Source organism: Plectropomus leopardus, chromosome 1, assembly GCF_026936395.1.
Source record: "Plectropomus leopardus strain MGB_pleo_1.0 chromosome 1, ASM2693639v1, whole genome shotgun sequence".
In the NCBI taxonomy this organism is placed as follows: Eukaryota; Metazoa; Chordata; class Actinopteri; order Perciformes; family Serranidae; genus Plectropomus; species Plectropomus leopardus.
The window spans coordinates 41,291,876-41,315,784 of NC_142176.1; the positions used below are offsets into that span (position 1 = coordinate 41,291,876).

General features: G+C 40.8%; 1 protein-coding gene across 2 annotated transcripts; it reads left to right on the top strand.

Annotated features, from left to right (window-relative positions):
- Positions 1-1,295: 1,295 nt before the first annotated feature.
- ctxnd1 (cortexin domain containing 1) lies at positions 1,296-16,388 on the top strand. Of its 2 annotated transcripts, none has more exons than XM_088081236.1 (2): positions 1,296-1,433; positions 9,611-16,388. In XM_088081236.1, exon 2 carries the CDS (start codon positions 9,680-9,682, stop codon positions 9,860-9,862), a length of 183 nt encoding a protein of 60 aa, XP_087937362.1. In that variant the 5' UTR covers positions 1,296-1,433; positions 9,611-9,679; the 3' UTR covers positions 9,863-16,388. The 2 variants fall into 2 exon arrangements, with proteins under 2 accessions (XP_087937362.1, XP_087937358.1); XM_088081232.1 differs by lacking the exon at positions 1,296-1,433 and adding an exon at positions 2,447-2,770.
- Positions 16,389-23,909: the final 7,521 nt, after the last annotated feature.

Sequence of the window (23,909 nt, forward strand, 5' to 3'; positions counted from 1 at the left end):
GCTGACAGTCAGTGTCCACATTAACTTTTTGAGTCATCAGCCAGTTTGGCTAAAAGAAAAAATCTACTAGCCAATCATAAAATAATAAATAGCCTTTTTATCCTCACATTTACATTTATTTCAGTATATGTATGCAAACTGAAAAAATACGTCAGAGCAAAATCTGAAGTAAAAGTATTAAATATTATGAACATCTCATCTTTACAATCTGTGTATAAATGAGTTCCCTCTGGCAAGCTGTGATGCTTTTATTGTGAAAGGTAAGAACGGAAGAAGTGCAGCGAGCCAAAAAGAGTTTGGTGTGATAGTTCAAACTATGGGGCCTCAGTCTTAATATCTCACGATCTTCATCAGTATGTACGCAGCGTTAGCTCCCAGCAGACCGGCTGATGGTGATAGTTTACAGATCAGCTGATGTCTCGTGCTGTAAACAGAACCGCAGAGGGAGTAGCGCTCGAGGGCTTGGCGCAGAGCAACAATGCCATGCGCCTGTGAAAACTGACCGGAGATTCTCAGTAGAGTTTAATATGTAACTTTTTTGGCATAAATATTTAGCTACCCGCCAGTGTGGTGAATAACCTCCAGAGATTTGATCACATTTGGTGCTGGGCGGGTGTTTATTTGGGACCCGGTCGTCAGTTTTTACCATGATTTTAAAGCACCGTGATCACGCACAGTTTTCATGATAATTAAAATCTGAATGGCATTACTAACTCTCGTGGAATGTCACTGCGGTTATCACCGGAAACCGTGCCATCTGTATTCCCTATATATTAACTATAATAATGGGGAATGTTGGGAAGGGGAATCCCTGAAGCCGGTGGAGAAGGCTGGTGAGGCTGGAAGGTGGTGGAGTCCAGAGTGGTGGGGGAAAAGTGAGTGGCGGCACACTGGGGCGAGAGGCTGGGTCGTGAAGCGCTGGAGCTCACAGGAATAGGCACTGGAAACAACACACAAAAAACCTTAAGCACAAGAAGTTCTTCGAAGAAAAAGTACTAACACTAGTTGCAATGCAAATTACAAAAAGTGAAGCGGCCGATCTAACCACGTCTTAGGAAGTAACAATCTGGCACCGGAGTCCAGTGAAGCAGCAGACTTCATGCCGGGGTTGATTACTGATGTGATGCCATGGATGTATTATAAGTGAGATGAAGGTGAGGAAGTGCGCCGTGAGCTCCAGCACCCGGAAGCCACGCCCAGCCCCTGCAACACAGCCAAAAAAGGGAGACCAGCCAAAGCACACAAAAAACACAATCCCAGGAATTCCACCCAAAATATAAGCCACCCCAAAATCCCAAAAACCAAAACCATCACACTGGGCTCCTTCAGAAGCTTCCTCTCTCCTCCATCCTGGCCTCCTCCAGGTGCATTTGTGCAATTTGAAGATCCTTCATGATGGCGGAGGGGAAACTATTTCCGGGTCACGGAGGGAGGTAGGAACATACATAGTATGTACTGTTGCATGCAGTCCGCACACAAACGTGACAGACTACCTCTTCATAACACTACCCTCTTGCTCATATATCTGTTACCGTGGAGAAAGAAAACACCATTGGTGGAGCTTGTCAGAGATGGAGATGCTGTTATTACTTGGCAATGTATGTAGTTTAAGCGTTCAGTTATAACTGCACACTTTGTGAAACCTACTAAAATTAGCCTAGATGCATTTATCTAATGTTCTTTTGTTCCTTTTTATTCTTTGTTGGTAAGCTCTGATTATTCTGTTTACTTAACATGTACAATACAATTATATCACAATTCAACCCCTCGTAATCTGTCACTTTAATGCGCTGTCACAGGTAACTGTGGCTTCTGTCAGCTGTCAGTCAGCTGTCTTCTGTTTGAAGACAGCTGACGGCCTGCATACTACAATATCTGATGGGATGTAGTAGAACATCCCGGTATTTTTGGCATACTGCATCTGACATACTATGTATTAGTACATACTCTTTTCTGGCACTGGCACACTATATAATTTGACATGATGGGTATTAGACCGGACAGACCTGCTCCTTCTTCTGCCTGCACTTCCTCCTTCCTGCTCCTCCTTAGGCCTACTGCTCCTCAGATCTGCTCCTTCTCACTCCTGCTGCTCCTCCTTCCTGCTGCCTCTCCTCCAAGCCTGCTCCTCCTCACACACAGATTTACAGGAAGACAGACAGACAGACAGACAGACACACACACACACACACACACACACACACACACACACACACACACACACATTTGGGTTGTTTCATATAATTTTGAACACCAAGAAAAATTCTGAATATAGCTAAAAAAAAGAATGGGTAAATAAGCAAAGAAGGATAAGTATGGATTTTGGATACCTCTTTGTTACATGAAGACATTTATTTTTTCAATTATATGCAAAAGAACAAGAGCACAGACAGGTTTCACTAAAGGATCTCACAGCCCCAGTTGGCCGATATGCAGATATGATGACAGACACACTTGCTGCGTCTTGCATCTTCCTTGTGAACACACACAGGCAGCTGCACACACACAGAGTGAGAGTGGAGCAGGAGCAGGAGCAGGAGCAGGGAGTGTGCAGCACTCTGCTTGTGGGGCTCAGTATGCAGAGAGAGGATGCAGCAGCCACCAGTGACTCTTTCCCCAGCACTCCATCCATCTGCCCCCTTCGTTCCACCTGCCCTCCCTCCATCCAGCCTTTCCCTTAACTTGCCACCCTCCCTCAACTCAGCGGTTCCTCCGTGCAAAGCGGGAGCCGTCCTACCTTCAGCAACCGAGCAGGATGTGAGGAGAGCAGGTAAGAAGCCCACAGACTGCTCGTTGTGGCTGGCTGGCTGGCTCTCTTTCTCTCTCTGCACTGCATAGGAAACACTTCTCCATTTGTTAGTGCATGCTGTGATACAGGCTGTGCTGGATGATTACTGACATTAGTGTTCTCTCGTGTCTGTTTTACGATTTTGTTGCAGAAATCTAAGAGTCTTTGTCAAGTGTGTATCATAATGTGTTTTGAGGTTGCTATTTGTGCAGTGGAGTGTGGAATCATAAGCATACTGCCAACTGAAACTATACATTTCATGCTCTGAGCTGGTGTGTCTTGAGTTTGGTTGTGTCATGGACATGATTGGCTGGAGGAGTGAAGGAGGGGCTTGTTTCAGAGTCGTATCTTTAGGCAGCTTTCTCCTGATTACTCAGCACCACTGGGACACAAACACATCCATTACTCCATATTCTCCTATTAGAATGATTAGTTTTTATAATCGTAATACCAAATGCTTTACATTCAGTCTGACCTACAGCTACTAATTTTTCTCAATATGTTATGTCTGTAAATCATTAAAAATGCCCATCACAAGTACCCAGGGCCCAGGCCGCCATGTTTAAGTGTCTTTTCTTTGTCTGATCAAAAACCTGAAAGCCCGTTGTCATTCTGGAGTTGTCAGATACTGCCGCCTTTGCAGTGATTTTTCCAGCTGTATGATAGGTGCCGCGTGGCATCAGAGAACATGGGCAGACAGAGCCGGTGTTATTATTAGCCCACAGACGGCTGGACTGCACCTGCCACAGCAGCACATGGAGGGACAGTGTATGGATCCAACAACATACTGAGTCCGGTGTTCACTTCTGTCTGAATGTGATGGGTTTTTTTCTACACCTAACCATCCGTCAGCCTTTCATATCTAATCCTGAGCATGTGCTTTGATCGACGCCTGCCATTGGTTGCCATGTGCCTTCAGTGGACACAGAAGTCCACCAACAAAGCGGCAACTTGTGACTACTTGGGATGAGAACATGTTCCTTCACTCGTCCATCAGTCCTGTCCTCCCTTCCGAATTCCCTCAATATGTTGTAGTGAGTAACTAAGATGCTTTTTTTTCCATGTAGGAAATTTAGTGGAATAAAAATAAAGTTGACAGAAAAATAAAGACGCAAATAAAGTACAGATATTCCCCCAAACTACTTCAGTACTAGGATGAAGTATTATTACTTTGTGACATTACACCACTGAATATTATCATTTATTTGGAGTGGTGTCTGTGTCCATCCAGTTCCAGTTTCATTCTCCTGTTAGCTCTGGTTCAGTGTCCACCAATTACTATAAAAAACAAACACACTAAAAAACAAAAAAAAACTTTCCTCTTGAACTATCCCCTTCACCAGCTAGTCTCTGCCTGTGGCTGTCAGCTGTTTGCAGCTGAGCAGGTAGTTAACAGTGGCTTTATCAGAGCTGCTTGCTGCTGCTGCTGGGAAGCAACCTGATGAGAGCGCTGACACTGGACCACTGATTAAAACTGTGGGCTGTTCATTAAAAAGCAAAGAGCCATGGGAAGCTAAAACGTGTGTAGAGTTGAAGGGAACTGCAGTGTTAATGATAATTCTCTGTGGGTTCATCACCACAAGCATCTCCTGTCACCTTACACTGTCATTACAGCCACTGTTCATATGAACATTATGACAAGTGCAGCTTTAAGGGTCAGATTAGCTTTGTACCCTGAAACTAATAAGTAAAGGTAGAGAGAAAATTCATCATCACATTCAAACACCCCAACTTCAGTCCTGTGAAGTTTTACAATGTCAGGCCACTTCCCCTTTACTTCAGACACATCACCACTAGAGGTCCTTGTTAGGTAAGAACACATTTGATGTTTCAGGCATTTAAAACAAATGACCAGTGCTGTCACTTTTCTTGGGAGAAGGTGCTGCACAGAGAGGGCTTTTAGGAGCATTTGTAATAGGCTTCTTGTGGCATTTTGTAATAGTCACAAATGAGACTTTACAGTTTTGGCTTCAGCAGTCAGGTTAGAGACATGGAGAGAGTCAGAGAGTGAGTCAGGACTGAGATATGTAATTTGTTGCTATACTAGTACCTCAGTGCGGTTCTGCTTTATTTTCAGTCTTTTTTCTTTATTTTCATATTTTAAAGTTCAATCCTTAGGTCAAACAAGACATGCAGGCAACATGTCCCCCCCTGTTTGTGTCTGGGGCAGAGGTAAAGCAACAACAATAGCAACAGTCATTGTTCAGCTGTGGAGGATGCTTGGAAATGCAGGGGACAGTGTTTAATGACTTCTGTGGTGGTGGAGGAGCTTTGTCACGTCTGACAAATTAAAGTTGATGGCATCATAGTGACATCACCATTATGGGCCTGTGTCAACCTATGTTTTCATATCTTAGGTGCCATGCATTTTTTTCTCAGCGGGCATCTGTGGCTGCATGTAGCCAACTCATGAAGAATGCTGTGCCCGGCATCTTTTTCAGGGCGCTTCGCCTGCCTCTGGCACTTAGAGTTGAAAATCTCTGAACTTTTCAGAAAGGTGCTGGTGATGTCGCAGCCGCTTTTTAGCAAGGCTGCGCTGACAACAGAGACAGAGAAGCCTGTCTGTGGGAGCAGATCAGCCGGTGGACACTGGAGGTTACTGGCGTGTGTTGTGCTTTACAGCAAACAGAGCTGTCTGCCTTTATTAATATTTGGGCAGTGCAATTAAAAACTCCTAACCAACCAAAGTTGCTACAGAACAGCACTGACTGACAGCTGATCCATAAAGAACCAGTGTTGTTTCTGATTTCAGTTCAGAGGAAACAAAACCGTGCTCCCTCAATTCCTTTCTCCTCACACCTTTTCCTTACATCTCTACACATCCTCAGTGGGACTAAGATGCACAAAAAGACACAAGTGAGGAAAATGTGGATTCAGTTCAGGGAACAGGGATGTCCACAGCGTGTCATGATGCAAATATCACTTCCTCTACGAGGACAGCAAACAGACTATAAAACAGACCATGCTGAAGGCCTCAGTATGCCTAAAATACATAGGTTGTATGATAAGCTGTGCATGTGTCACACACCTTTTGCATTTCCAGTTGACAGGAGAATACACATTATCCTGTGCAGCTGCTCTCTCCAGACAGCCTCTCAGGTGCATTTCTGCCATGCTCCAGTCATTGCTGCATTTATTCATTGTAAGTCGGGAAAAGGCAGGGGGGAAAACATTGAAGGTGAAACTACCTCTGCCCTGCGTCCTCCTCTCCTCCCCTCAGTTCTTTTCTCGGGATAATGCAGCTTATCTCTGTACAGCAGAGGATGGATTTATGGAGCTCTCTGGTTTAGAGAAATCACCATGAAAGAACATGACTTAAATTCTTCAGCTTTTCCACACTTGCATGCACTCTGAATATTGATGGTGTTTTATGCCATTAGATCAGCTTCTCGCAGAGAGCATCTGCTGTTGTCTTTCTGTCCACAGAGACTCTGCTGCTGTTTCATCAGCCAAAGGGTTAGAGAGATGACAATATTCATAATATGTATTTAACTGCATCACCATCATTTTAGGGTGTTTTATTTTGTGAAGCAAAGGTTGGCATGGCCTTTGTTTGCTAGTTTGTACTGAAAGCTTTTACTTCAAGTGTATCTAGTTTTCTAATTTGATAAAGAATCCTTTTCATCCTACCAAGCCAAGGCTTTGGGCTGTTTATACAGTATGCCAGCATAAAATGCTATTGATTTGAAATAGACTACATTGTTATCTTTAAAGCCTCTCTGTCTTGAATCAATTAAATAAGGAAGAAAGGAAGGAATAATTCATGTAGTGTTTCAGAGCAGCCTGTTCTCCAAAGTCATCAAATACTGCCACTTTGACACTGTTTTTGGCATTACATTCCAAAGGCAAAAGCCACCTTGCGAATCTGCTTGAAACGCCACTGGATGGCATCAGTTGAGCCCATGGCTTGATGGAACCTGTTGCATGCAAACAATACACTGCTAGACGGTGTCAGGTTGAAATGCTGTCAGTAACAACGTAATATAAGGAGCATGACAGTTTCTATAGAGTGTATGGGAGGGTTGATGGCTGTATCCAACCAAACCCTGGACTCTCATGAGGGAGTCATATGTTCATTTACCATCTGAATGTGATAGTTTCAGGTGGCATGGTGGCGTCGTGGTTAGCACTGTTGCCTCACAGCAAGAGGGTTCCTGGTTCAAACCTGGGTTGGAACAGGGTTTGGTCTGTGGCTGGGGGCCCTTCTGTGTGGAGTTTGCATATTCTCCCCATGTGTGCATTTGTTTGTTCTCTCCGGGGTCTCCGGCTTCCTCCCACAGTCCAAAGACATGCAGGTCAGGTTGATTGGTGACTCTAAATTGTCCTTAGGACTGTGAGCGTATAATGTTGTCTGTCTGTATGTGTCGGCCCTGCGATAGTCTGGCGACCTGTCCAGGGTGTACCCCGCCTTCCGTTCATGTGATTTCTGTGGCTTTGTGAAGTGTGTGTCTGTACCCATTTAACATTACATGAAAGACATTTTTTAAAGAATTTGTTACATTAAGAGTCTTAACCCTTCTCAATGGCCTCAAACAATGCCTTTGATTACAACAAAAATTCCTACTTGAACTGAAGCTCAGTAAGTAGGTAAAAAAAACAAATATTTTACATACAATAGTGTGCCTATTCCTCTCTTATAAAACAGAATGAAATAGCGGTGTGTTTGTCGCATGTTAAAATCTTGACTGTTCTCAATAGCCTCACATAGCAACTTTCATTCACAAAAGCTCCTATTTAAACTGAAGCTGACTCAATAAAAAGTGATAGAAAAAGCATGAAGTACATTAGAATCAGAGAGTACAGCAATCCAGTCTTGCTGTGAGGGTAAAGTGTGTTTTAGTAATAAATTGGCTTTCTTTCTAAGAAGAGCTTTTATGGTTTCCTTTCACTCACTGAGACTATGAAGAAAACAGGATTTAAGTCATTTTGCGCGATATATATGATATTTACAGCTGGAAAGTGGCAACCAGCATTGAAAAACTTTTCACAACATATGGTGTGTCCCCTGGACAATAAAACATTGGGTCATCATTAAGATGAAAGAATGTTCTATTGATCAGTGTCACAATCATTACCAAAATGAAGCATTAGCAGGGAAAAACACTGCACGATCCCTGGATGGTAAATCACCATAGTCTCTGACATCAGTGTGTACAGCATCTGCTGTCACTGCGCACACTGCGCCATAGGATGGAGTTAGAGTCAGGATGTAATTAGACTAGCTTAGCATAAAGAGTGGAAGCAGGAGGAAACAGATAGCTCTGTTCAAAGTTCAAAAATATGCGTAAAGCTAACTGCCTAAGATGCTACATCGTATGTTGAATGAGAATGTAAAAATGTGTAGTCTTAGGAAGAGTGACATGCTGACACCATTTCTTGACACAGCTTGTTGTGCAGTGTAAAGCCTACTGGGGTCCTGTCAAACTCACTGGCATGCATCTGTGGCTAGAGCAGTTTGCCACAAAAAACAACTTGCTCTTGCTCAGATAACAACACACACAGAGGCAGCATGACTTAATTCTCTGCTCAGGATGCAATTACTCCCTTATTAGATAGTAAATTGCAGTTTGCTGTAATAATGCTCTGAATATTGAGTTCCTTAAAGGAGAAGGAAATTCTGAGTGTCAAATACAACTATTATTAAAAAGTTACTACATAGACTAACTTACCTAAAAATGAGTAATTTACTAGGGAGCAGCTTCTTTCCCCAGGCTGTGAGACTCATAAACTCCTTCAATGCCAAAAGATGTAGCAGGATTTAAGGACTAATTTTTGTTTCCTTTTTTCCCAAACTACATTTACGAAAAATGACTGAATAAATCTACCTTGTACCTTGTACCTTCTCAGGGCTGGAGTAGTAGGACCTGATTTGTTTTTTCACCTGGACCTGTACACTCTTTTTCCTCTCTTCTTGCTGTAACTTGTAACTCAAATTGGTAAATTGGACTTGCACTTGTATAGAACCTTTTTCATCTTCCGATGACTTGAAGAGTCACGTTTGCCCAAGTGGCTGTAACAAGGTGCCAGGTGCTACACCATAATGCTACCACCACAATATCCAGCTTCATGCAAGACTGCAAAACCTTCAAAGGAAGGTACATGACTTTGTCTTTTGGGCTAAAATATTGGCTTACTGGCTCATCAGTTAGCTTTCTAGCCAATGTTTGAGCAGATCATCAGAATTTCATGTGATTGTCTGTCTTGCTTGACTTATTGCAGGGCTTGACTTGCTTGATTCTCACTGTGGTAACTTGGGACTTGCTTGAGACTTGCACATGTGTGACTTATTCCTACCTTTGGAAATCAGCCAACAACTGACACACTGTCAACGCTTTCTGGCTCCTCTCTTGAATTTATGTTACAGTACACTGGCTGCAATCACACTGGAATTCACTTATAATACTAATGATTTGGTTCATCAGGTGAAACAAACCAAACACCCTGTGCTGAATGGTCACACATAACCCAGTACTTTGTTTGCATTCATATTGCCACTATATCTCCTCATACCTTCAGACTAATAACTAAAAAATGTGTATACAAAGAATCAGGTCATATTTTCATATCTTAGGGATTGAGGATCACAGAGGGCTGCTGCTCCACTCCTCCAACATACTCTGGTTAGAAGCACTTCAGCCACATTTGTGGGAAATGACCAGATTCACAGAGAAACACAAATAGCTGTCACCTGACTGTGGTTCCAGGCATGCTGGACATTTTGTGAAGGCTTCTGAGATGATGTCACAGCTTTAGTCTTTATACTTTCACATCCCTCTGTCGTCTGTATGACGACATCTTCTTACTCTCTCTGTGTATCTTCAGTCAGGTCTTCAGGATGGTAGCAGGGTGTGTGGACGTGTCTGAGGACAGCAGCAGCAGACAACAGCAGTCATGGAGGTGGAGGGCACTGCAGAGCCAGCCTTTGTGGACGTGGACCAGGGCTTGACTCTGGCCTACATCGCATTCCTCTGCCTGCTGCTGGTGGCCATGATCATCCGCTGCGCCAAGGTCATCATGGACCCCTACAGTGCGATCCCCACCTCTACATGGGAGGAACAGCTCCTGGATGACTGACACACTTAAACATACATGGGCAAACCGCTCTGTGTTCCTCCATAACAAACCAGCAAAGTCTCTACCCAGAAAAAGGAGGGTGCATCACAGGTTTTGTAATGAGGCAGTGCTTCTTTAATGGCTCCACAATGCTTTTCAAGTTTAAAAAGACAAGCAAGCAACAAACAAAAAAACCTGTAGATAAAAATGAATATTAATTATTTTTCTTTGGATAATCTAAATACACATTCTAAAATGGTTCTTTTATGGTACAAACCTAGAATATTTTTTTCCTGATACTTACTGAAACAGTTTTTAAGTCTCTATATACTGAAGGGGTTCTATATAGCACCACAGAGCATTCTGCTGTGGTAATGGTCGAGAAATCCACTTTGGTACTCCATAGAACATTTTATTTAGAGTAGAGGAATACAAGCAAAGCAGGCATAAGCATGAAATCTGCACATCTGCTAAGATGTGCATGGGAAGAAGAAATGTAAAGATTGCTCCATCCATGCATGGAGTGCCTGGGAGGAGAAAGAAAGTGTGGAGCTGCTGGTATTCTGTCTGCCGACAGAGCTGGTGATGGAGAAACACTATTACAGCGACAGAGTAAAGCACATACACTTGGCTTTTTGTATCTACCTAGAGATGTCTTCTGGAGCCCAGGGGCTGCCTAACATTCCTTTTGGACTTATAGATGCAATCAGTAATGGCAAGTGGATGCCGTCCTTGACTGACTGCACTTTTCCCTTTACATCTGTACTAGATGTACAGACTAGAATGATGAATTAGAAAAGAAGATCAACATTAGGGGTGCAACTAATGATTATTTTGATAATCGATTAATCAGTTGATTATTTTTTTGATTAATTGATGAATCGGATTTCAAAAAAATAAAAATAATAATAAAATAAGCATTTTTTCTCCCATCACCTTGCTCAAAAACCGATTATAATTAACAACAGTGCAAAAAGTGCATAAACATGTGGTTGCTTGAACATCCCTGAGCTTTCAAAATAATATTAAATTATAAATAACTATATCAATCAAATATGAAACAATTTAGAAACTAAATGTTGACAGCTTTTACAACATACCGTTACCTTTCTTCAACAAAAAACGTATGTTCAGTTTGACTTCAGCCTCGCCGAACTGCACTGTGTTTCATACTTGTGGTGTTCACACATGCAGCCTTGTTGCAATGTATTTCCATGTTTATAAGCACAAATTCGACTCATGTATGAAGTTGTGCAAGTTCCTGCTCAGCCGACAACACGGTCGTGTAAATGTTTCAAAATAAAATGCCTTGTATCGGCAACTGATGAGATTCTGTCCACAGAGAGGCTGTCAGAGGGCTTTTGTTTTGAAAGGGAAGTAAGGAAGTAGGAGTAAAACAGCCGTCTTTGTATTTCCTCATCTCTGTGACAGAGAGAGACTTTAAGCTGCAGTAAAAAGTGGTATAGAGTCAAACAAAAACAATGGCGAGCCACTGTTTCTCTAGACGTGCTGCAGCTGTCACACAGCGGAGACGCTCCTGACGAGCGCTGCTAGAGAAACAGTGACTAATGATCGAGTGACACCACGGATCGATACTTTCATTCATTGCCAACACATTTAATAATCAATTATAATCGATTTTGTCGATTCGTTGTTACAGCCCCAAACATAAAGAAGTAGAAGAAGCTTTTACAGCTTGTAATAATTGGAAAAAATGAGCAAAAAATATCAGTGGTCCATATGGAGACAACCCACCATGGACAATTTATTTAAGAAAAAAAATCCTAATCTGTGTAGTCTGATATTGTTGTAATAATAATAATAATAATAACAATAAAACTGTCAGTATGTTGAAGTTTATGGCAGGTTATAAACATACTTCTTGTTTCAGTTTCAGTTTACAGTACCATGTGGACCTTAGTGGTTTCGATAATCTGGCTGAACACTTAGCTTGTCTAAAACCATGTCAGTCTTGTTTCTTGTCCCACAACAATGTCCAACACTTCTCTAGTAGAAATGGTGGCCAAAACTATGAAAATAAGCCCAGAATCATCCTATAAGTGAATACACACCAGTTTTGATTAAGATTATATGTTCACAATATATAATTAGGAAATGAGCATATGCTATGTTGAGGTCGACCAGGTCAGGGTTATTCTATGTTTCCACTGAGCCTTTAGGGTATTACACATTTTACGAGAAACAGAGGCAACAATCACAATTACTTAAACAATGATTAACTTGTCTGAACGTTTGAATAAGAAATGCTAAGTTTAAAGGGACACTCTACTGATTTTACATTTCAAAATGAGTGTGTAGGGAGACCTAGTCAGTAAATCAGTGAAATCACTGATGAGGTAAGAGTTTAATTTTTTTTTGGGGTGTTTCCATTTTCTAACATCTTCCGTCGAGCTGGTGATGTTTATCTCATAATGATGATGGAGGGCTTAAATTTTATATGTTGAAGGCTGCTAAAAAGTTTGCACTGGTTAATTTAAAAGGGTTCAAACCACTGTTATAAGGGTTGATCAGCTGCCTCAGTTAAAATTGAAAATTATGTGTGATGGCTTCCCCAGAAATATGACCCACTTTGCCATATGGTGGCACGGTAAATACCTCCCCAAAATGGGATTTACTTGAAATTTGGCACACTCAATGTGCTGTACAAAAATGCCTCTGGGTCATAAAAGTCCACCATGACTGATTTTTTGCTGACATGCATGATGTAAAAAAACAAATACAAAGAAATAGAATTTTCTAAATTTTGAGTCAATCAATACCAAATTTAGAACACAAACTTGTGAGACTGAGATACAAATTTCAACTGTAAATGAGCAAGATTGGAAAAAAACATGTCCCCCATCTTAAAAAATAACAAAAAAACAAAGGGTGGGTTTAAGTTAATTGGCCATAAACTCAAATAATTTTAAAAAGTATTATTATTAATTCATACTTTATCTAATAATCATAACTTTTGACAGACATCTTCAGTATGTGTTCACACCATGACAGTTATTGACTTGAGATTTAAAACACATCAACAACTCAATGCGGTTTACAAAAGACCACACTGACAATTAAGGCCAACATGATGGATTCTTGCTAATTTTCATAATGTGAAAAAATCATATGCATAGACTGTTTGGGATTTAATTCTATAAACACCAAATTTGGTATATGGCCTTGTGGGACTGAGATCACAATCCTACTAAAATTGAGTAAGATGCATCAAAATAATGGTGGCCATCTGTCAAAAAGTCTTGCAAAGGGAGGGGCTCATAAGAAAACAGGCCATAACTCAAATTTTTATCAAGTATTCCAGATTAGACACAGTAGAGACATGCTGCACTAAGTCCAATTGTTGAAATGCTACACCCACTGTAATGATGAAACAAGTGATTGGTCTCACTCCTCTAGGCAAACTTAACAAGCTGAAGTGCCTTCACTCAGCTTTGCAAAGCCTGAAAACTGCTTGCTTCTGCTTGAGGCTTTGCTTTTGGCAATTGAGCTGCTTCCTTCTGTTGGCCAAAAAAGGGCTTGAACCCTGGAATACTGCCTGTGGCTTTATATATCACTTGTTGTCCTTTTCTCACCTCTGGAACAGAATCTGACAGTTGTGGTCTCTTTCTAGCTCTCTGTAATGTCTCCTGTCTCTTGGAAGGAGTTTGTCAAGTCTGGTAGAAGTCAAGTCAAATATATGGTCAAATATCACAAAACTAATTTGCCTCAACAAGGGGATAAATCTAAAGAGTCATCAGGGTTATGTCAAGCTGGGCTTGGAGACTACAATTTTTCAATAGAAAGAATAAAGGAAACATGAGTGTTTACCAGAGAGGATGTTTTTTGGAGCTTGACCCATATTAGGGATTAAAAGTCTCTGTTGCTGTTCATTGAAGCACAACACCAAATCACTGGAGTGTCCCTTTAAATCACAAAAGCTCAAAAACATGTATGGAGGCCTTTGTCTATTGCTGCCATGGAAAGCTACACAGACAGATTTTGTATGTTTTATAAAGAATAATGACTTTCTTATAAGACTATTGACTTGTGAGACTGAGCGTCAGAGTGTATCTGATGAGCGGTGATGATCACACAGTCTGTAGCATCAGCCTTTGCAATAGCAGTCATGCTTGATTGTTTGTTACTGTGAAAGCATGTCTTCTCCTGTTGCTGAGCAAAAAGCACACACATACATGCACACATGTTATATGTCATGACTCATGGCAGAATGAACTATTACACCCAGACACCATTGCTTCCGTTCATAAATGGGCCTTGTTTGCTTCGCCTGTCTCAGCCATTAGTTCTGAACAAGCTGAGGTGTTCTTGTCACTGTTGATTGAATCTATTATGTGTCTGTACAGAGAGCATTTATATAATCTGAAATGATTGTCATTTGCATGTTATAAAGTGCCTATGCTTAAAATGAACCACAAAAGAGCCATTGAGCACACTGCTGAGTTCTGTATCAGCCCCAAGGTTCCCTTTACCTTCATTCCTTGGACAAATGAACATTTGTTTGATGGGAAAATGGCGCATGATGCCCGCCTTGAGGCAGCTGGGTAAAACAGATGTCTTATTCCATGCGGTGTGTGACTGTTTTTTTTGGTTTACCAGGAAAACCATTGAGGGTGGTGCGAGGGGGTCACTGTGGACCTCAGCAGACACTGACATACGTGGTGATTAAATAGGGTTTTGTTTAACATGCAGTATGACAAAGGGGTGAAGTGTCTGAAACAGTTGAGCATTACCACAGAGTGAAGAAGAGTGACAAGTAATGTCCACTGTCCACTGGATACGGCTGCATCACATTTCGGCTTCCTCTGTAGCTTTCTCTGCTCTTTCTATGCTGCAGCTTTATTTCTGCTGGAGCAGTTAATGTTTAAAGCATGAAGTTCACTGTCAGTCTACATATTTATTTGTTAGCAATACATTTGCAATGAATATTTTACTATTTTGATACTACTAAACCTTTTGTGTCTGGACAGGCTCACAGAAGGAGAAACAGAGGGAAGTGCCTGAGACAGAGCGAAGTAGATAAAGAGTTTTTCCGCTTATACATCTCTTTCTCTTCATGCTCTTTTGAGTTTGGCAAATGATAAAACTGCATCACAGCCATCTACTGTAAAGGACTGAGACAGACAGTCTGCTATATCGGAGCTGTGAAACCTCTAATCAGTCTCTTCTTGTTTTTTATAATCACCATCAATACGGCTGATTCATCATTTAGGTGTTCTCTCTATGCATTTTTTTTGTCATCACACAACAAAATGAATGTTTGTTCATGGCTCTTACAGTAGATACCACAGTTAACATTTTAACAGTCATTTCCAGTTTGCCCATATTTTATTTTTCTTTAATGTTATCTTATCATCCGATAATTAAAATGAGTGAGCACAGACAAAGTTAGAGGTGACAAAAGTCGCAGGATGTGTGGAGTTTTTGACCACTACTAGCACTATGTAGCTATGTCTTTACAGTTAGTTTATGTGCTCAAAGTTTTATCTGCTCGTGGTTGTCAAGTTATTTAGCTGAATGAAGTACAATCACAACACAACATTTAAAAAAAAGTTTTCTGGGCCTTTTTAACAAATTGTTAAAAAAAAAATAGAATTTTCTTTTTGCGTAGGCCTGTATGAAAATCATTTTGTGTCATATTTGATACGTCAGGCATTTATTGAAAGTAATTGGTCACAAAACTGTCTTTTTAGAGACAAATATTACATTTTTCTCTGCATTTGGGACACTTAAACAAGTTTTAATTAAAAAAATGATGTCCTTATTCAGGCAAAGATGGAGTTTTTAGCTACAACAGAAGACATTATTAGGAAAGCCATCCATCCTCTGAATGCCCAAGGTCTCTAACTTGTGGCTGTAAAGTTTAATTAGATTTTGATTATCCCAGAGGTCACAATAGGTCGTGTTCATTAGAGTCTCAGCCTTCCAGTGAGACCCAATTAAATACCTGTAGTATCACATTTGATACATACATTTATTAACCTGATTTTGCAATATAATAAGTTACAAAAGACTGGGTAATTATGAGTTGCTTCTATCAACTAAATGAAATCCACATGAATGAAGTCTGTTTTTGTATCAAAAGGACCTCTACTGCCTGCAGTGCAGTGACAGTCCACCAGGAGGCAGATGATGCGTATCAGATTGTATACAACAGATTTTTTAGGAAACTATTGTTAATGTGAATAACATGGAGGTCATCTTAAGTCATGCATCAAATATGATAAAAATGTTGTTATAGGGCTAGGTAGTACTATACACTTGCTAGACTCCCCTGAGACTGATGAAAAACAAACACTCACACTGGAACACTTGTGTTGGGCATGAAACATGCAACTGAGCAGCATTGGGTCATAACTTAAGCAGCCGGATTCACTGGATGTGAGGTACAAAGGAGCCCCTATTCAGTGTTGCATCTTCAGACTTTGCGTGATCTCCAAGGGAGAATTAGTTAGTACATGAATGAATGAGTGAATATGAACTCATGGATGCTTTAAGTATTTCACATTAAAAAAACAACATTGGACTGCAGTACAATAAAGATGATTGTGAAATACAAAACTACCAATAGTTCCTGTCTTTTGTGTGCTTTATCACTGAATATAAATGAAACTGCAGGCTTATCTCACAGTATTTTAGACATGTAATTGGGTCACACCAAAAGCCTGATGAAATTCCATTTAGCACTCCTCCATGGGGAACTGTCTGCCAGCCCAAAGGCCTTTTTCATCAACTTCCGTCTCACATAATAGACTAAATGGTTCAGAGATGAAAATCTCTAATTGTGCTTGGAGTCAAGGGCATATTCTGCACATTCAACCATCCACAGGGCTTTCAAGGTCAAGTTCAAGGTACGTCACTACATTATGTTAATAAGGCAGGCTCTACATTGTGAGAATGTAAAACAGTGATTTAACTTGCCTTGACAGTTAAATTGTGTCTTGTTTCTCTCTTTTGCCTTTAACCTTGGCTCTGTGCAGGCAGCCTCCTGTCTGCTCCAGCCCTGTCTCTATAAAAAGGTCAGCCTGCCTCTCATGTTAGGCATGTTTATGGGGGCACAGGGCACGCTGAAGGCATTCAGTATGCATCTGGGTGTGTGAACGACTCCTGCTAATATCACTCTGGGATTCACATCCTGTTCCAAATTCTGCATGGGTGAATTTTTCACATCAAGTCCTGTTTCTTTGTGTGTGTATCAGGGGCAAACAGGTGTTCCTTAATACAGGGTCACTGCAACAAGACAATAATTTTTCAGTCATGCAGAAAGCAATAAAGACAGGGAGCTGGACTACAGTCTATATCATAACTAACTTTTAGTTGTTGTTATCATAGACTGTAAATAAAGATGGACGGCGCGCCCCCATTAACCCTGCTAAGCTGAAGTGAGGTTAAAATATCCCGGATACGAGCATTGCCATCTTGCAAGAGTGATGTCATTGCGAGCCCTGCATCATGCGCAGTAACGATATCCACTGTGGGGGAGTTCCCACCCAAACACTTCTGACCACGTCTAACCAAACGTGAGCCAACTCCTCACATGTTGCCGCTTTTCAGTGGACTTACTTGTCTACATGTTGTGCTCTAGGTATCTTTCAGCTTCTGCTCTTTGTGTTCTGGGATGCTTCTACCGTGATGTCAACAAATGCACAGGGTGGGATGATGCTACACATATTTATGTTTAGACAACACAAGCACATGGTAACCAACACTGCAATGTCAACAACAGCACATACTGGCATGCATGGTGAGGATTAGGGGAAGTAGGCACATAATAAGGTATTATAAAAAACCTCACATTCAGACAGAAAGCAAACCCTGGACATCCACATGGAAGTCAGCGTTTCAGCGTTTCAACTTGATGCCGTCTTGCTGCGTTTCATGTGGACATGACAGGTTCAGACCAGCCATGTTGTCAAGAGAAGCCAGCCATGTGTGTATCAGGATGCTGTGGCAGGAGCTTTCTGGCCGTGGGCCAACATATAATAACACCATGACTGGGTCTGACACCATCTAGTGGCGTTACATGTAAACGCAAAAGATGGCTTTTGGTGTCACAGTCTTACACCTAAAGCACTTTCAAAGCGACGGTATTTTACAAGTTCAGAATGAGAACGGGCTGGCCAATCACAAAACTAGCTCTCCCCTGTACTGACAGGCAAAGACTCAGTGATGAAAAGTGACATTAGGAAATGAAACAGTCAATAGGAAACACTTGATGCTCAGAGCAGTATGTTTGGATCTGCTGCTCACAGACAGCTGATGTTGCCTGTTTCAGACAGACAAATGGCCGCAGTCAGTACTCTGCTGGTACACATTCAACGCAAAAGCACACATTCATTTCAGAAAGTTTCAAATATACAAATACACAACACAACCACAAGCTGACTGTGATCATAGTTAGTGATTGTTTTTCAGGAGCTCTCTGTACAAGAGACTGCAACAGGCAATCAAGTCATTTAGCAGTCCTCTTGTATTAAGTGTTAGATCTCAGTGTACAAACAGACAAATTCATATGGTGGAAAGTAATAAATCAAAAAAACAACATGTATGTTAGGTTAGTATTCCTGTCGGTGCTCCTGACCAAGATGCTGGCAGAAGATCTGGAGTTGGTCCCTGAGTGCCGCATGCGGCCGCTCACCGCTCCATAGAGGATGGGATAAATGCAGAGGACAAATTTCACTGTACAGTGTACATGTGACAATAAATCCTTCTTCTTCTTCTTCTTTTTCTTCTTCTTCTACATCCTGAATGACAGTGTTTTATTGTTTGCTTGCTATGTCCTCTGCTGTCACTTTGTTTTTTTCATGTTGTTGTCACATTCATAGCTGTTCAAAGAGGGGTTTGTATTACATTAAACTGCAGAACATCAAAATCCTTCTCATTTTGCCCTGAAGAGTTATAAGTTATGGCCTGTGTTACAACAGCTGCATTGCGCCCAGCTGGCCTCTGATTAACAGCCACACAGAACTTCCAAATTTATTTGCAAGTTGGGGGAGAAAAAAACAGACAAAAATGAATCAAGAAATTATTTGCAAGTAAAAATGTGACTAGAATTAGAGCTGACTGTTTTTCTTCAGTGGTGTTTCCTCTGCGTTATAAAGTGGCAGTTAGTTCAGGTCTTAGCTCCAAAAGGGATTCAGAGCCACACAGGAAGCTGAGTCTCAGCCAGCCATTGGCGCAGACATAGTCTGAGTCCAGTTAACAGTGTGCTTCTGTCTTGGCAGCGAGCCTCAGAGATGCAGCCAAGATCATGACTGAAAACTGTGAAGACTGAACTCTGTCAGAGAGGGAGTCTGTTTGGTGGACTTTTGTTTTCTGTGGCTTCTCCAGTGTCATTCCATCCATCCAGTGATCCCAAGGAACAGTGAACACATGTGAGACAATCTGACAAAGAAAAAAATCTATGCAACCACGTCTCTTACGAATGCTATATTCGACACCATATAGCCAGGAAACCCCGGCTGTAACCCGGACACACTTTGTTCCAGTGCCAAGAAGTAAAAGTGCAACATTCTCAAATGGTAAATGGACCTGCACTTGCATTGTGCTTTTTTTTAATCATTTGACCTCTCAAAGCACTTTACATGTCACATTCACCCATTCCCACACACATTCACACACTAGTGGCCAAGGCTTCTGTGAAAGGTGCCACCTGCTGCTCACTTTTTAAACATTCAAATTTAATAGAAGAAAAAAAGGAGAAGACAAAACAAAGTCTGCACACTAGAGTATGCTCCCATAAATATTTAATTCAACTACCACCGAGGTTCTGAGCTACATACTGTTTATCAGAACATGTCTGATGAAGAGCATGTAGCTCCAAATGTCACCTCAATGGTAACTGAATTAAACTTTCATGGGAGCATGGTTTAGTGTGTGGACTTAGTTTTTCCTTCTCTTGTATCATCTCTTGTCCAGCACCTAGTTTCTTTGTTGTCTGGATGTGTTTGCTCTTGTGAACATTTTGTAAAACATTCAAACACATTCACACACTGATGGCACAGCCTTCAGGAGCAATTTGGGGTTCAGTATCTTACCCAAGGAGGAGGACCTAGAGGAGCTGGGGATTGAACTGCCTGTGTTCCAGTTAATGGACACCCCGCTTCACCACCTGAGCCACAGCTGCCTAAAGTACAATCATGTGAGCCTCCTATCCAGTAACCCTGCAGTCGACCACAAAAACACGTAATGTCACAGTGGTGATGTGGGTAATGGAGCCACACTGAAGATTCATGTGATTATTGTGACCAGTGTTTAGTATGAGTGTGATACAGCTGGTGTGATGTTGTATAAAACAAGGTGATGACCAGTGGTGGAAGAAGTACTTAGATCCTTTACTTTAGTAAAAGTACAAACACCACACTGTGAAAACATCCCACTACAGTCCTGCATTCAAAACCTTACCTAAGTAAAGCTACAGAAGTATCAACAAGGTGTACGTCAAGTATGAAAAGTAAAAGTAGCCATTGTGCAGTAAAATGTTCCCTTTCAGTGTTTTAATAACAAATCCGACATGTTTGGATGAATCTTTCTGCTGCATTAATGTGTTTCATTTTATCTCCTTTACATACTGCTGGGAAGTTTAATTTACAGCTGTGCATCATATTGTAAAAGATCATCATATATATGTTACGTGGCTGGCCTTTGAGAACCACTTATCTGTAAAAAGTCAGAAGAAGAGCCACTGAAACACTGAGAGCACCCAGGAGAATGTTTTGAGTATCTGGGTACATTTTCTGTTTTAGTACTGGGAACATTACAATAGAATAAAACTCACCTGGGTATCAAAAAATGAATTAAAAAAATACCTGATAAAATCAGGCTCCCATATGGAGCAGCTCCCGACTTCTGGTTTATGGCTCTGAAAGAGGAGCTCATGTTCACAAATATTAATTGAACTTTTCTATAGAAATAACATATTGGAATTCTTATGTTTAGGTGGTGTTTCCCTTTAAGAAGTATTAGAATATTTTTATTACTTTATACTTCACTTCATTAGAAGAACTAGGGCATGACGAACTATAATCTCAAAGTAACTAAAGTTGTTAAATGTGAAGTAAAAAGTTTAATATTTCCCTCTGAGATGGAGTAGAGTCAAAGTATAAGTTGCATGAAGTACAGTTCTTGAATAAATGCAATTACTTTACATCACTGGTGACAACTCACCTTGCGAATATTGACATCTGCATTCGAGAGCTCTTTATCCTTTAACCAAAAGAAAAAAACACAATAATTATAATTTTATAAGCAGCTCATCTCCTTATTGTGAAATTAAACCCATAAAGAATACATCGACCTCCAATAACTGATTTTAGTTTGGTCACTTGGGTGCAGCAGAAACAAGCAGTGAACACATGTACTTACCGTCATCTTCATTTTCAGAAACTCTTAGGTTTACAGTATCAGAGAGAAGTTCAAGTGAAGCGTACTGGCTTTGTGACAGCTCGTCTCACAACATTCCAACATTAATCTGTATGATATTTAGGATCCTCAGTCCCCAAAGCCATGTGTCAACAATTTTGCATTCAGATCACAAATGCCACATTTCTTTACACAAGGCTGTGGATTAGAGGTTGATCAGGAGAAATGTGACTGTTGTGACAAAGCCCATAACTGAGTATTGATTTAAATCTAGTATTACAGTCTGTACTTTTACTGCTGGCAGACATCTTTAATTTTCTTTTTCAACAACCAGACAGAAAAATATGAAACAATTACTTATTTATTCATAAGCAACAAGAAGATCAATGGAGAATTCAATTTATTGGCAATAAATCTTCTTCTTTATTTAGCTTTGTTTGACAAAACTGAACAGTGTGCTGAAAACAAAAGGGTAAAGGAAATGCTTCAGTAATCACTTATTGTAAGGCAGAACGAACCAATACCTTTTTAATAAAGCTGGGGTAGATGCTTTGATTTCAGCTTCACTAAGCAAAAATCCCACAATAACCTTTGAGCACATAATTACTTGTGTGGTCTTAGAGAAGACAGACTTCTGCTCCTCCTTGTGGTTGTTTTCAAGCTTTAGAAACTGGAATCTGTGACGGGAGACTTTGGCCAATCACAGGTCATTTCAGATCACTGGACCTTATGATCACTTTCATCAAGGTCATGGAAAAGTTGTTAAGAAAATAAATCTTATGACCATTGTTCTGTAAGTGCTCTGCTGAACCACCTCCAGAGCATGAAAAGGGTTCATCATCAATTAATATGAATTTCGTTTAATGTCAATGTTTTTTTTTTGAAGGAAAACACAAAACTGAGGTGGCAAGAGACAATACAGAATATAATATATCAATGCAGTGAGGCTCCTTGGCATTCTGTATTGCTTTAAAATATTTATTCTCCTGTAGCTCAACTTTTCTTATTCTTCTTATTTAATGTAAACTCTGCTGAGTCAGCACTTGTTGTACTGTGTATAAGAGGGGGAGTGCGTTCTGCAGGGAGGTTGAAATGGTTCCAGATGTACAGAGAACATGTGGACGCAGCTCTGACACACTTTGAGGAGGATTTCTTCCAAAGTTCTTTGATATAAAATACACAGAGTGATGAAGAGAAAAGAGTGTTTTTGGGAGGAGGTTTGGCTCATTTACATTAAATTCAGCTTTCTGCAAACATGTTTCTTTTTGTACATGCCCCATAGGCAGGGCTGATTTTATATTTTCCCTTTATTGTCTGGGACTACTTTTCCGTTGGAGACCCTATAAGGGGCTGTTAGCCCTGGACAGCACAGCTCCTAGGATCACAGGGACACGCAAACCCCTCCTCCATGTTAAGGTAAGATAAGGTAGATTTATTGGACATTTTTTAAACAAAGTTTAAAATCATGAAATTTCATTGGTCCTTTAAGGTGGCGATTCTCAGATAGTATGCTTATTTTATCTGTGATTTATGTCACAGATCGACTCTACATACTGTAATCCTCCTCTGTTGTATATTAACGCTGGACTTTTTTAGTTATTAAAGGATTTAACAACACAAAGACAAAGTGAGATGTGAGGATTCTGATATCATCTGTACAGATGTGAGGCCCTGCCTGCAGGCTGTCTGACTGATCTGCACTGAAAGCTGTTGTTTGTTTGACTGTTAGGTTGACGGTTTTGATTTAGTTATGTAGTTTGAGGGTGACAGGTTTGCTCAGCTGATTTATATCCAGCAGCAAACTGACATGAAGCTGATTTACAGATCGAGGTTGAACCACGAAAAGAAATTACAGATGGACCGTAAAGCATTTTAATAGGCCATTGGGTCCACGTTGGATACTGTGAACAAACTGATATGTGGGACTTATAACATTTTAACAGAACATAATGAAATCTAACTGGATGTGAGTGTTTATATGACTTTCTGTACAGACTGAAGGCTGCTGGAAGCTGTCAGGAAAATGTCTGACTTGGCTGCAGCTTTTTTATCACCTCCTCTGCCACTGCCAAATGCTCTCGTCTGCTTTCCAGGTGAGGCGCAGTTCTCAAATGAGCATCATGTCAGCAGTAACTAAGAACTCTACAACTATTTTGTTATGCTTTTGTTTAAATGCTGGTTGAAGTCTAGTTCACCCTGAGCTTACCTGGGCAGTTGGTATGTTCCATTCAGGCGATAAGTAAACTGCCCGTCAGTGGTCAGCAGTGGGACAGGAGAGGTGGCAGCGTGCTGTGAGGTTTCAGGTTTTATCTGTTGATCTTTTTCCCTGCAGCTTAATGGTTTATTGGCTTAATGGTCTTTCAGGATTCATTTTATTAATGAATGCCATCTTTTATGCATCGAGTTCTGCCTGCTAACACCTCTGCCCATTATAGGGGGTGAGGGCTTATCAGTGGCTATTTTATGCTGCAGATTGATCCACATCTCGTGCTCCAGTAAATATTTCCAGCAGCAGGATGGTGTTAGAGAAACTGAGTCAAAACAGACTTCCAGTGTGTGTGTTCTTGGTACTGGAGAAACCTGTCAGTCGGTGGATCAGTGTGCCTCACAGATGGAACAACTATAAAAGAACGGGAACTTTATGGCATAGATGAACAAAATACATCAGGCTTTGACAAATGCACCATAC

Excerpts from the sequence above, each read along its gene's own strand:
- ctxnd1 (XM_088081236.1), top strand. The coding sequence starts at position 9,680 with ATGGAGGTGGAGGGCACTGCAGAGCCAGCCTTTGTGGACGTGGACCAG.